Raw genomic sequence first — 14,968 nt, forward strand, 5'->3', positions numbered from 1 at the left:
ATATTCATATATATACCAGATGTAAGCCATCCATCTAACAAGCAAATCAAATGGGTGGCAAGTAGATATTATTTCATCCGGATCTCTTCATAGTTAACTCTTAATTTTAGAATCCTGACTTGTTGCCACTAATAATCTATATTTCAATCAAATTCGCAAAAGGATATCCAAGGTTTAAATATCTTAAAATATTTCACCCATTGGATTAATAAAATGGCTACTCAAGTTCTAACTAACCAAAGCCTCTTTGATCGACAGTGATATCAAACATGAAATCAACATTTGCTTAATGAAATCTGCCGAACCTTAGACAACATGGAAGGATAAAACCATGTTTTTCTTCACTATACTTTTCCAAATTCCTTACAAGACCAAGATTTCAATGAAACACCACCCTTTATGGTACTTTACATTAAATGGAGGACTCAGACAATGGTTGAATGTTGTGTCATTATGCTCTATAAGGGAAATGATGGAGCCCATGTGAGGTACACAATACCTTTGGTCAATCCTTTCATACTGTAACTTTTTTTATTTCTTTGTTGAAATAGTGTGATGGAGATGTGTACCAATGGATATCGACATGACTAGAAGAGCTTGTGTCACAGTTGTCCTTTATAAGTTCTATGACAGACTCCTCAAGAAAAATGGTAATGCAACACATACGTAGTTATTTGTGATTCCAACAATATATGTACACACGAATAGATGACAGAGATCTATTGGATCGTCTTGCATCCTTAGAAATCTATTAGATCATCTTGCATCCTTTTTCCTTCATTTACAACCATTGGTTTTTAAAAAGAGGTCGTCCATTCCAAATAAAAAAAGTTCGTTAAAAATAAACACCACATTCAATAAAGCACAAAAAAAAAAACCTACCAAACATTCTTTGTATGGGTGAAATTCTTGTTTATGCAGTACACCTTAGTGCATTACACGTCATTTTTGGACTGAAAAATTAGTTGAGATTACTTATAATGTTTAGACTGAAGAATTAGTTGAGATTCCTGATAATTTTCAGACTGAAGAATTAGTTGAGATTCCTTATAATTTGCAGTACACGTGACCTCTTATTGCTAAAAAAATGTAATCGCGATGTTCACTCAGATTTTGTATGCGAACTCTGTGGCTAGTATTATTTATTAATCGTGGACACAGATTTATATACAGAGCGCAAATACGTGAGTAATACAATCTGCATTGCAGAATAAATGCTTTGTGATTAAGTTTCTTCAACCCGAGGAATGGCCGAATCCCGAAAATCGACCAAAAATTTATGGATATTAGTATTGCAATGCACATTGATCTTAACTGCAACGCATAACCAATCTTGTTCAGCGGCTTGCCCGCCACCATCAGTCCGCTGCCCCGCTAACTCGGAGAGCTGCTATGTCACAAACTATCGAGGCGAATGGGAGGATCAAAGTGCCTGCAAGGTCGCCATGGCCTTTTTTCCCAAGACCGAATCAGATCTTATTCAAGCAGTTGCATACGCAGTGAGGAAGGAGAAAAAAGTAAAAGTTGTAAGCGGAGGCTCCCATTCGAGCACTGGCTTGGCCTGTCCGGGTGGAGAAGGCGGTGTTGTTATCAGCACTCGGGATTATAATGCTTTAATCACTGTCGATGAGGAATCTATGACGGTTACTGCTGATGCCGGCGTTGGGTTCAGAAAACTCGTGAATACGCTCGCAGAAAAGGGGCTTACGTTGCCCCATACGACCGACTGGGATAGCATCTCTGTGGCCGGTGCCATTAGTACGGCGGCTCATGGGAGTGGTGTGTGGGGAAAGGGCGGTGGAATCTATGAGCATGTGGTGGGGATAAGTATGGTGGTTCCTGCAGCGGCAGAAGAGGGTTACGCAAGGCTTATTCATTTGACAGAAGAAGATGAGGCTTTCAATGCCGCTAGGGTTTCGCTGGGAGTACTGGGAGCCATTTCTCGGGTGACGTTTGCGGTGGAGAAGATGTTTAAGCGGTCTGTTAGAATGGAGTTAAGAGACGATTCGGATCTGGAGAAAACGTTCGTACCATTTGCTGAGTCGCATGAGTTTGGGTCTATTTATTGGCTCCCTTCGTTCTCTGGAGTGCTTTACACCATTCAGGACAGAGTACCTGTTGATGTCTCAGGAGACGGGAAGTTGTGGCAGATTGAGTTTGGACCGATGACAGTTGAGACTGTTTTGCAGTTCAGGCTAGCCGGTAAGTGCTCCATATATTTTTTTTTCTGTATTTGTTTCAGTACTTTCGATCGGTATTGGAGGTATTTGGTACATAAGGACCACAGTAATAAAAAATTGGGCCTTGAATGGAAAATTCCAAATGAGCACAATAGTCGGCACAAGTTTTTCACATTCCATCTAGATTGTCCCTTGATTCACTGTGTATATCCATAATCTTATGATGGATCACAAACTTCAAATATACAGTAAATCTAATAATATTCTTTTAATGTTCTTTCCTTTTGTAAATAGTTAACAGTTATTTTTCATACAGCATTGTGTTTAAATGATATATTATAAATGATAAGTAGGAGGTATTTATGTAGTGTGTCAAATTATGATATTAATATCATCATTCAATTGTGTAATTTTTAAATCAAACTTATTGATCCAGATTTCATAGGTAATGAGTAATGATTCACATGAACCTATTTTATAAGAATTAGTGATTCAAATTAACACTAATTACATTTATATGAAATTCATATGAATGAACCTTAAAGACTTTCGAAAAGATCATCCATTCTAATATTACTCGATTTAAATGTGCTTAACCATAAAAAATTTCTCAAAATCAAATTCATTTAACTTATATCCTATACACAAAACTTTCAACAAATGATGTGCCTTTCAAAGATCACGTCTAAATTTTCAATTTTTGTCCACTAAAAAAGAAGTATTTCTCAGAGAGGAAAGGCCATAGGTTTATGAGATACCTAGGCTTCAATTAGTTTGTTTTCCCAAATTTAACATTGGCTACGTTTGCGCAGAGGAACTGAGCAGTGCGAAGGTAAATACAAGTAATCTCTGCAAGAGAGCCAAGGCGCAGGTAGAAAAAGGAGTTGAGGCAGGGAAGGGTTTCCTGAACGATGGGGAAACCTTCAAAGGATTCCCTGTGGTGGGTTATAACCACCGGATGCAAAGCTCTTCTGGTTGCCAGATTGATCTCCAGAGCCAGAAGGATGGTCAATGTCTGTGGGGGGAAAAGAAGCTGGAAAACGAGGACACTATATGCGGGTGGGACACGCAAGTAAAGGGCACTTTCTATTATCATACTTCAATTGCAATACCTCTGTCGAGGATAGCAGAAGCCATTACAGACATGAAACAAATACGTGATACAGATCCAAGTGCACTGTGTGGCGTTGATACTTATCTGGGAGTACAACTTCGCTATTTTAAGAAGTCCACTGCTTATTTGGCACACAAGGAAGACAGCGCTGTGGTTGAATTTATTTACTTCCGTAACAGAGACTTGGGAATACCACGGTGGAATGGACATGTAATGGATGAGATTGAACAGATGCTTTTGCAGAAGTATGAAGGCGTTCCGCACTGGGGGAAGAATCGGGTGTATACATTCGATGGAGCTGCCAAGCGAGCTGTAAATGTGGGAAAGTTTTTGAATGTGAAGCAGCAGTTTGATCCGAAGGGATATTTTTCTAGCGAGTGGTCAGATGAAGTGCTGGGTATTGGAAAGGGAGTACAAGTATGGCGAGATGGATGTGGTCTTGATGGGCTGTGCGTGTGTGAAGAGGATCGTCACTGTGCCCCAGTTAAAGGATACGTGTGCCAACCTGGAAAATTTTGGAAGAATGCTCGTGTCTGCAAAGAAATCCCGACAAAGGATGACAATACAACGGGAAATTACAGTCTAAGTTGGCCTGACGGTGATAATAGTGTTTTCTATGGTGAAGCGTAGACAGTGCAAGGTGTATGCTTTCGAATAAAATGATTCTCCTTTATTTGTCTTTGTGGACGTATAGTTGGTTCCATGTGATTTTGCTTTGTTGGAGAATTTATGATTTAAAATTTAAAACAAATGAGCGGGCCATATTAGTATGGGAATTGGAATATTAAATAGATATATTTTGGGCTAGCTATTCAAAATTTTCAATAACTCATATGTTTCTTAACTACTACTTTTTAAATTTACAATACAAAAAGTTATGTAAAATGGGTCAAGTCCAAACAATAAGATTTAAATTTTTTATTTTATTTGTTTGAATATTATAATGTGTGAAAGTGTTCTAAACATCTAAATTTGTCTTTTTCTATTGGGATATATATCTTTTTCATTAAATCTTAATATGAATTCATGATTAACATCAAATAGACTCTAAACAAGATTTTTAATTAATTTCTTTTAAAAGAGAAAGGAGAATCTTCTCTTGTATCTATATGCGTATATAGACCTTTCCTCATTGTAATACCGAGGACATCCTTCATAATTATTGTATACACTAGAGGTCATTAATTGCAACTCTATACATTGGCACCAAATTTTAAGCTACCTATATATATTTTTCAACTCTTTCATGCTAAGCCATGTTAGCTCAAAAAATAATGTAGGAGATTAAACTTGGAGTAAATCATAGACTAATTCAAACAAATACAATAACTAACAAATCTCACATCTTCTAGTAGATTACAAACTATCAAGTGCGAAGAATCATACTAACAACTTCTAATCTACAAGTGAGTTTGTAAGTATCGAGCAAACTTATAATAGTATCTATTAGCTTGTAAATAATTAGCTTCTATGAACTTATCCCACCAAGAAATTTATATTGTTATAATGTAATTAGTCTTATTTCATAGCATGTCCTCCCCCTCACATCAAGTATCCTCTTGCCCTCTTTTATTAGTAAATCCATGCCCAAATCGTAGATTTCATGGAAATCTTCATCCAGATGGATGCAAATCTAGAAGATCATTTTGCTAGGAGATGGCAAAGGATCCTGGCATGTCTTCTCAAGGCCATCGCCCGCTTCCAATTATTTTTAAGCTAACATGCTCCTGCATTTGTGTGTTAGCATGAAGTTATGGTTTCTTCCCTTTTTCACATGTTCTCCTCTTTTAGCACCCATAAATATATAACTAGGTTGTTAATATTGATTATAAAGGGTTCTCACCTATTTTTATATTACCGATATAAATATTTCTACAATTGTAAATTGTCTCTTGGCCTTTGAATGAATTGAGCGACCATTTTACATTTTCTTCTTTCTAATATGAAGTGTAAAAGTTCTTACCTCCATGTTGAATGAGTGTTTCATTATTTCTTGTGTATGTATGCTATATTGACCTTGTTTATGAAGGCTGACAATAGAAATTTTCTTCCATCTTAGCATATGTCATGCTCCAACCTTCATGGTTACTTGTAGGAGTTAATATAATAAAGAATTCTGTAAGTCCCTCTGGTAGTTTGATTGATTTTGTGTTACTCTAAAATAGGAGAAACCATTCTAATCTTGATGCATCACCTCCCCTTTATTATTTTAATACTCTCCCTTCTCCTTCTAAAAGTGGATAGAATGGGATTAGAGTAGTACTTTCAAGTGTTAGGTTGGACCTATAAATTACACCTAGATTAGAGATGAAGCTAGTCTTCTCTCAATATTGAACCTCATTTGGAAGGGTCCCACACCTTGAGGTTGTTTCCATTGCACCATTAAAATTTTGGATTTAATTCGACTATAATTTCATGTGACAACACTTAACATTTCCCCAATATTTACATCAACACTTCATGGGACTCCTCTTTCATTGCAACCATTATAGATGTCTCCCCTCTTCTCTTCCTATTGATTTTTTTACTAGGAATTCTTCTCAATATATGATCACAAAAGTTGATTCTTCACAACAATTAACTTTTTTGTAGAAAATTTCTCTACTACCAATTGGTGTAGATGAGATTGGGCTACCTTATTGAGTGTCCCAATCATGTAGCTACATTCAGCAATAGTTAGAAAATATTGTGAAATAGGGAAGATTTTAGTATTTATAGATCGACAACTTTAGAAGTTCAAATTAAATCAACACTTCATGCATGCTAGCCTTCAATATTTTTTACTCTTTTTGATATTTTTTGAGTCAAAATTTTCAAAACTTTTTCTCCAATTTACTAGTCCTCAAACCACAACATTTCATCCCTTTTATGTCTTCGTATGTAGAAGTGTAACCAATCCTAAAATTTTTACCCTTCTCAATACATGTTTGCGGCTTGCCTATTTGCTTTATATTCCATTGTCAAGGTTTAGAACTAGATCCTCCATCAACTTCCAAAACTCCTCTGAATCTTCATGCTTCCTTCTTATAGCTTGGTTTACATTTTGGGGGTCTTAAGGAATCTGTGCCTTCCCTCTTTGGTTGTTTGGGTTATAAAATTCATTAGGATCCTTAATTCTATCAAGCCTTGGAGCTTCTTTAATTATTATCCTCATTTGTCAAGGTTTTTTAAGGAACTTGGAACCATCAAGAATTTTATTTGTGTTATAAGCTAACTTATGGCTTGGCCTGAACACTTGAAGAAAATAGTTATTTTTTGGTAACTTATCATTAAGAAGGAACCTAATGAGTCTTCATATTTTTAGGATCTCAAACCCTGCTGAAAACCTTTCAGCTTTTATAAGGATTATGAAGGTTTGTGTATCTTCATTGGGTTCCCATTAAAATGGGAATGAGGAGATATTCATTACATTAGAATTTCCTAGGGTGTTAGGAATAGTCTAAAAGAATTATAAGGTCATAGTAGAATTAGGAATGAGAAACATCTTGGGATCTCAAAATATTAGGAACCAACTAAATCTATCACCTAATATTCATCAAGTCTTGCAAAGAAAACATGAACTTTCCCATAATTTACCATGTTGAAAACTTGCATTGAAATCATTTACCTTGAAACACTACTCACCTTCTATCAAATCTTTCGATGGGAACATAACCTTTAAATACTTCCTAGGAATCATACAATCCTTCAACTTGTTCTTGATATAGGGAAAAACTTTGTTTCATAATAACTTAGTGATATTTTCATCAATTTTTACAATTCTTAATCCTTAGTTACCCTTTTATCTCATCTTCATAGTTCAATCATTCCTTTGTAGAAAAAGAAATGAGTAATCCTATTAGTGATTTCTATAAGAATCAAAACTATTAGTGGTTGTAGGTGTTCCTTGAAATAGCTAAATCTTCAATTTGTTTCTTATGAGACCTAAACCTCTAATTGACCATAACTTATCTAGATTTCCTCCAAATCTCATTGAAATTGAATATTAAGTGCCTATGGATCTCCTTAACAACATGAAATCCTTACACAATATTTTGCCAAAATTTCATGTTTCAATTGACACCAAAATCAGTTCAATAAAACTTCAAAGAATACTATAATTGAATTTTTTATTTTTGTGTGACATATGATTGAATGTAGACCAAGATGCTCCCAATTAAGCCTAAGAAGATAACATTGACTAAAATTATATTTATGATAGTTTCCATCATATGGAAATAAATAACAAAAATAATAAATGTAGAGGACCATAATTCTTATTGTATAAAGTTTTCACCCACATCATAAGGGGATAACAATCATTTCCTTAATTGGTGAAGTAAATTTCCACATTCCTATTTAGAAGTGGATTCATAAGAAAATTGATTTTCAAGACATGCTCTTCATGATAATGTAAGATTCAATCCTTAGGTTCAACTATCAACATTTTTTGTCTACAATAAAATGCTATCAAAATAATTATACAAAGCCATGTGCCAAAATATTGGAACAAAATCAAATGATTCAATTTATGAAGTTGATTGATTGTACCACTCTTAGATGATATGTCCTATAAAATGTTGGAGGCATTAAAATATTATAAAAAATTGGATGTAAGTTATTTCTCGATAAAAATTTTATGTAAGAAAAATAGGGTAAAATTGAACATAAAATAAAGTGAAACTATAAAATGATATAAGGGGAACCTCAATATTCATTAGTGTTTTTTACATGCTTAACTAATATTAAGGTGCTAACTAGATTATAAATAAAAAACTTTAAATATCAAATGAGAAATAAAAATCAATAGATTGTGTGAATTCATAGAAAAATTACTTGATACTAGTTTTAAAATGGATAATTGATATGCTACATCAAGAAAATATTACTAATTGTTTTAGTCATCTTCATTTGGAATCAAACATGAAATACTTGTGTATATGCATTTGGTTAATGCTAATGAGAATATGGAAGCAAATTTTATTCTCAATAATTGTTTGGAATCCCAAAAAGATAAATATAATTTTTTTTAGGATATATTAATAGAAAAAATATTGAAAAATCAAATAATGGAGAAAAAATTATAGCTAGTACCCTTTAACATTGCATGTCATCCTAAGTACATAGACCATGAGAGTTAAAGTAAATGAGTGTACAATACAAATTTTGGAGTGTGATTTTTGTCATTAATTTTGAGATTGTCGACTATATAGATAATTGTAACATAAATTTCTTCAACAATATTAATAAACAAGTGTACTTGAATGATAATGAACCCTTAATGCAATAAAATGTAACTAAGGTAAATGTGACTTATCAATCCTACTATTCTCCTTGACTATTGCCAAGAGACTAATCAATATTTGCAATGCTACCTAAAGCTCAAACTATAGTCTTATGATCCTCTTCAAATATCTCTTAAATGTATAGTAGTGGCAAACACTTACAACAATAATGCTCTATATTATCTTTGTTTCATATTAATTTTTTATCAATAATATCTCCAATATTTTTGACATAAATATTAGTGTCCATTTTAATTTATCATAATGATGTTATGAAACACTATTATAATTCAGAATGTAGGATTAAATAATTATATAATTCTTTTGATTGGTGATCACAAGAAGATCACTAATGACATAAGGATACTTACATCAGAATATAACAATGAAAACACCAATTTCAACTAGTAACAGATTATCAATAATCAATATGTAACAATGAAAATAATCGAACAATAGTCTTAAAAATATAAATATTTTACAAATAAAATATTGACAACAATATCCATTCATAAATAAAAATGATAACAACTCCATTACAACACTAATATATATGATATAATTATAAAAATTAAAAAAATAACATATAATCATTTAATTATTTATTTTAGAATAATTATGCTCACAAATCATATAAATGATGATAATATATGTTATCGTCCTTTGTAAAAATAATAAAATTATTAAACATTTGAAAAATTAGAAAGTCTTGTTCAACCAACTACCAATATCTTGTATTAGAACAAATCATGGGAAGCCTTTATGATTTTCTTTTATGAATGAGTCAACCAACAATCAATTTCTTATATTAGAACAAATCATGAGAAGCCTATATGATATTTTTTTAATTAATGAGTCCCATCATACAATGAGAGGAAAGAAGTAATTGATGACACTTTAAATAAAGAAGATTAAACACTTCAAAAAATAATTGTTATAGGTCCCATCTTTGATTCCATATAGATTTTATTTTATATTTTATTATTATATGCTATGATGTCCTCGTGCTATTAGTATGAAGAATAGTGGCTACTTCCATTCATCATTTAAAATGCACTTAAACTATTGATTTGAGATTTTTTTAAAAGTCAAATCAATATGATGGCGCCAATGTCAAATGATTACAGACCACATGTTGGGCGAATTAAACAAGGGATAAAGCTCCTTTCAATTAAGGTAAATTACAACCATGCTTTTTCAAAAAAGTTTGACCGTTGCTCACCATAAGGGGCAAACTTTTTATGGCATAAATGGTTTTTCGTTTAATTATCCGTTTTAGCCTCTTCTTCTAGGCCTCCAATTATTGATTCATTAATTAAAAGCTTTGAGTTCTCTCCTCTTAAATTAAGGGTATATATGAGATTTTATTGATAATTGAGAAATTTAGGTAAATGTAGATCCACATTGTCCTAGTTATTAGGTAAATATTTTAAAAGGCGGTTTCATAAAATTTTTAGAGACACAAAATTAATTAGATGAAGGATGTGTTATGTATAATTATTATGCACTTACATTTCATATAAAAAAAAAATTATTTACTACTATCATTTTTTATAAATAAGCTATTTCTATTTTTTGTTAGTATTGGATACACTACAAGATATTGTTCTATGAGTTAAATTAATAATATTTGTTGTTTAGAATATGTTTGGACAGATCTAGATTGATAGTAGATCCATTTTTTATTAGCTTGGATCTTTTTGACTTGACAAACTTTATTTTGGTCTCTGTTATTCTGTGGGATATTTTATATGTTTCATGGATTATGTTAAACTTCTTTAAATCAATCTAATGGGAGATGGCCTTTCCAGCTATTTAATTAGCGAAAAAAAAATTGTTATTCAATGAAAAAATATTTTCTAATAGTCTATTTCTATATAGAGAGAAAATTATGTAATTCATATTTAATTAAGGTAAAAGGTACATTATGAATCTCACACTATTAATATTTAAATTAACAATATGTTGCATTTTACAATAATTTAATAAGCCTCACAACATAATAGAGAAATAAATATGATCGTGAGATCGTGATCTTTAACCAAGTTATTATTTATGTTCTTGACTACAAATTTTATATTGCATGTGTTTTTAGAAGACAGGACACTAGACTTTGTACTTTGAATTGTTCTTATCTCAAAAATAATTAGCACACTACAATACAAATGTATATCATTTGAATGGAACATATTTATATACAAATGTTCATAATTGAATACATGCATGTACAACTACATTTGTATAATGAAGTTTATATATAACATATATAGAACTGTATAACTACATTTAGATAGATATCTACAACCATTAATATATATGTAAAATACAACAAACCCAAACATAAAAATCATAAATATAATGGCAATAATTATAGATTATGTCTATATTGTAAAACTATAAGTATAGTTTCATATTCAAATATACAATATATGTTTGTATATACAATATTTAATTATAAATATTTATAAATATTGTATATACATCTATAATTATATCAATAATTTTTTTTTATGTAAATCTATTAGCCATAGGAAAAGCTACAAATGTAAAGTCAATTACAACTATATGAATGTGTATGCAACTTGCATGTAAAACTTTATTTAAATATAAAACTAATTATAATTTTGGATAGATTTACACATAATTTGAAACATGGAAAATATAATATATATTTTTTTTACAAAGTGTGAATCGAATCATTTTAAAAGAGTATGTTGAACAAAATTAAAGGAAAGTGTGAACAATTGATGAGTTTTGGAATTTTAGAAATGTTTACAATAATAATAATATGTTAAAAAAATTGAAGCAAAATGATAGTAATCATACTTACGATCACTTAATTAGTTTTCAAATTTGCAAAATGTCTATAAAAGCACATGGAGTAAAAATGCATGTATTATTTATTGAAACAAATTCACACTTTCTCTTCAAAAAATATAAAAATCAAATTGTTAAATTATATAATTAGAATTATTGGAGTTGGAATTATATTCCAAGGAAGTAATTGTATTGTTTTAATAATTTTTGGTGTGTTTATGTTTAGTGATTAAGTGTATTGGAAAATATTGTGTAAAAATCATAATTGATTTGTTGTGAATTGTAGGATAGCTAAAATAACTTTGTGGATGGAGATCTCTCTATAAAATAAAAAATAAAATAATAAGATACCTTTAAACAATTTTATATATATATTGAAGTGTAAATAGACATCCGGAGAAAAACTTATTTATATATTGTATCCTACATGTCATAGCCTGACAATGTGGATGTATAATTTGAACATATGTAAATTACGTCCCTTTTTAAAAAGACTAGATTTTGTAAATATATGAATATATAACTCAAAAAATATATTATTATCAAATGTTCCCCTAAGTTGAACAAATTATGATTTATTAGAATGATACTTTATTTTATTTGTATTTTTTAATAGTCTTGCGTTAACGTATTGCTATCCAAGTCCACATGGTTAGTTGAGTAGGCAATTACCATCAATAATGAAAATTTTAGTGTTCTACGCAAACCACCACATGCCGACTATTATTAACTATTAAAATAAGTCACATGCTGACTATTATTAACTATTAAAATAAGTCGACATAACTGGATACCTACTAAGAGTTAGTCTGTCCCGGAATGTCTGTCAATCCATAAATTAATTTGCTCTCCCCCATGATTCTCAACTACAATGGGGGAGCCAAGCACGATGAAAACAATTTCATGGATATTAGTTTTGCAGTGTGCATTGATCGTAACGACACTGCAACACGAATATTGTTCAGCCGCTTGCCCGCCGCCACCAGTCCAATGCGCAGCAAAAGCACGGAGCTGCTATCTGACTAATTACCGTGGAGAATGGGAGGATCAAAATCCCTGTAAGGCTGCCACGGCGTTTTTCCCGAAGAACGAGTCTGAGCTTATCCACGCAGTTGCATATGCGGTGAAGGAGGAGAAGAAAATTAAAGTCATAACCGGAGGAGCCCACTCGCTAAACCGATTTGCGTGCCCCGGTGGAAACTCCGGCGTTGTTATCAGCACGAGGGACTATAATTCCCGAATCGAGATCGACGTGAAATCTATGACTGTTACAGTTGACGCAGGGGTTGGGTTGAGAAAACTCCTGGATACGCTTGCAGCAAAGGAGCTTGCTTTGCCTCAATCGACCGAATGGGATGGCTTGTCCCTGGCCGGAGTCATTAGCACGGCGGCTCATGGGAGCGGTTTGACGGGAAAAGGCGGCGGAATCCATGACCATGTGGTGGGCATGAGCATTGTGGTTCCTGTGCCTGCAGAACAGGGCTACGCAAAGCTTATTCATTTGACAGAGAAAGACGAGGAAATCAAAGCCGCAAGGGTTTCACTTGGAGTACTGGGAGCCATTTCTCAGGTGACGTTTGCTGTGGAGAAGATGTTCAAGCGGTCGATCAGCCTGAAGTTAAAAGCTGATTCAGATCTGGAAAGTAAATTTGTAAAGTTTGCTGAATCGCATGAGTTTGGTGAAATACGTTGGTACCCATCACTCTCTCGAGTGCTTTACTTCATACAGGACAGAGTTTCAGTTGACGCCAAGGGAAAAGGAAAGCGATCCGAGATCCCTTTCAGACCGGCGACTGTACAGAGCGTCGTACAAAACAGGGTAACTGGTAAGGCTTGTGAATATTTGATTTATGAAATTGAGGGAATTTTAGTTATTTTTCTTTAATCTGGTCGACGTTTGCGCAGAGGAACTGAACAATGCGAAGATAAATGCGAGCAATTTCTGCAAATCAGTGAAGACGCAGGTCGAGCAAGGCATGAAAACGGGGAATGGGTATCTGAACGATGGAGTATCTTTCAAGGGCTTTCCTGTTGTAGGTTATAATCACCTGATGCAAAGTTCTTCCGGTTGCCAGATCGATCCTCGCAGTGGGGAGCAGGATACGTGTCCGTGGAAAGGAAAGGATTTGAAAAGCAACGATACTATATGCTCTTGGGATACGCAAGTGAAGGGCTCCTTTTTTTATCATACTTCCATTGCAATTCCTATGTCGAGGATAGTGGAAGCCATTAAAGATCTGAAGCAGCTTCGTGACATTAATCCAACTGCATTCTGCACAATGGATTCCTCTCTGGGAATACAATTTCGTTACTTTAAGAAGTCTGCCGATTACTTGTCCCACAAGGAAGACAGCGTTGTATTTGAGTTTATGTACATGCATTACCGTGAGATCGGGAAACCGCGGTGGAACGGGCATGTAATGGATGAGATTGAACAGATGCTTTTGCAGAAGTATGGAGGAGTGCCGCACTGGGGAAAGAATCGGGTGTATACTTTTGATGGAGCAGCCAAACGAACTGTGAATCTGGGAAAGTTTCTGAAAGTGAAGGAGCTGTTTGATCCGAAGGGATATTTCTCTAGCGAGTGGTCAGATGGGGTTCTGGGAGTTGGGAAAGCTGTAGAAATATGGGGAGATGGATGCGCTTTGGATGGGCTGTGTGTTTTGCAAAGAAGATCGTCATTGCGCTCCGGACAAAGGATTCGTGTGCCGAGCCGGGAAAGTTTGGAAGAATGCTCGTGTCTGCATAGAAGCGTGATGTTGACAAAATTCCCTGTCATGAATTTTTAAAAATAAAATGGCTCCTGGGCTCTAGTCACTAAATAAACTATCGTAAGGCATCTCGAGATGTAAGGAGGATGTCGGCTTTTGATTTTTTAATGGTGTAATTGAAGTTATGACGAGACCTGCTTTCTTCTAAGTGTAATAAAATATATTGTAAGTAAAGCAGGTGGGAGAAGTTTTGGTTTATCTAGTTTTAATATTTCGTAATAAGTCAGGGAGAAGATGTGATTTGCGTGTATATATATATATATAAGGATAGGGTGTGAGTTTTTTATTTAGTAGGTGAGAGCAAATATAATCAACTAAGAATGATTAGTAGGGATGACACGTTTAGTTTCTTATTCATTTTGGATGGGTCCCACTTTTCATTTATCTTTTCTGACGTTTAGACGATTCACTTTGGGTCATAGTCTATATGTAACATGCCCCCAATCAAGATTCTAGAAACAACAAATGCAAGCTTATTAATGAACAACTCCCCTACAATTATATGGGGACTTGATTGTAGCTTAATCTACCACGTTATCCTAGCTTATTGCATAATGTTTGAAAAACGAGATGAGAAGATAAATTTCAATTAAATTAATAATGTATAACAATTATTGTTATTTTTTTTTGAATAAAAAGTCTCTATGTTGTTTGCATCGACAGTTGTTACAATATTTTTATATAGTTGATGGATCTATCTAATCACTTGCATCTATATTCTAAGTTGATGGTGTTCCTAAAATTCACACTATAACTCAAACAAATCCACCCTTAAAAAAAAGAGATTGCCACCACATGACATTAATTTTCATTAATTAATAT

At 33.3% G+C, this 14,968-nt stretch overlaps 2 protein-coding genes across 2 annotated transcripts; both read left to right on the top strand.

The window, feature by feature from the left end:
- Window positions 1-1,125: 1,125 nt before the first annotated feature.
- Window positions 1,126-3,975, top strand: LOC131029996 (L-gulonolactone oxidase 2). The gene is made up of 2 exons (XM_057960678.2): window positions 1,126-2,202; window positions 2,993-3,975. The coding sequence occupies exons 1-2, from the start codon at window positions 1,248-1,250 to the stop codon at window positions 3,922-3,924; spliced, it is 1,887 nt and encodes a 628-aa protein (XP_057816661.2). The 5' UTR covers window positions 1,126-1,247; the 3' UTR covers window positions 3,925-3,975.
- An 8,221-nt stretch (window positions 3,976-12,196) lies between these two features.
- On the top strand, window positions 12,197-14,585 carry LOC131030017 (L-gulonolactone oxidase 2). Its single transcript, XM_057960697.2, has 2 exons — window positions 12,197-13,201; window positions 13,281-14,585. Exons 1-2 carry the CDS (start codon window positions 12,247-12,249, stop codon window positions 14,162-14,164), a joined length of 1,839 nt encoding a protein of 612 aa, XP_057816680.2. The 5' UTR covers window positions 12,197-12,246; the 3' UTR covers window positions 14,165-14,585.
- The last annotated feature ends 383 nt before the right edge of the window (window positions 14,586-14,968 follow it).

Source organism: Cryptomeria japonica, chromosome 7, assembly GCF_030272615.1.
Source record: "Cryptomeria japonica chromosome 7, Sugi_1.0, whole genome shotgun sequence".
NCBI lineage: Eukaryota > Viridiplantae > Streptophyta > Pinopsida > Cupressales > Cupressaceae > Cryptomeria > Cryptomeria japonica.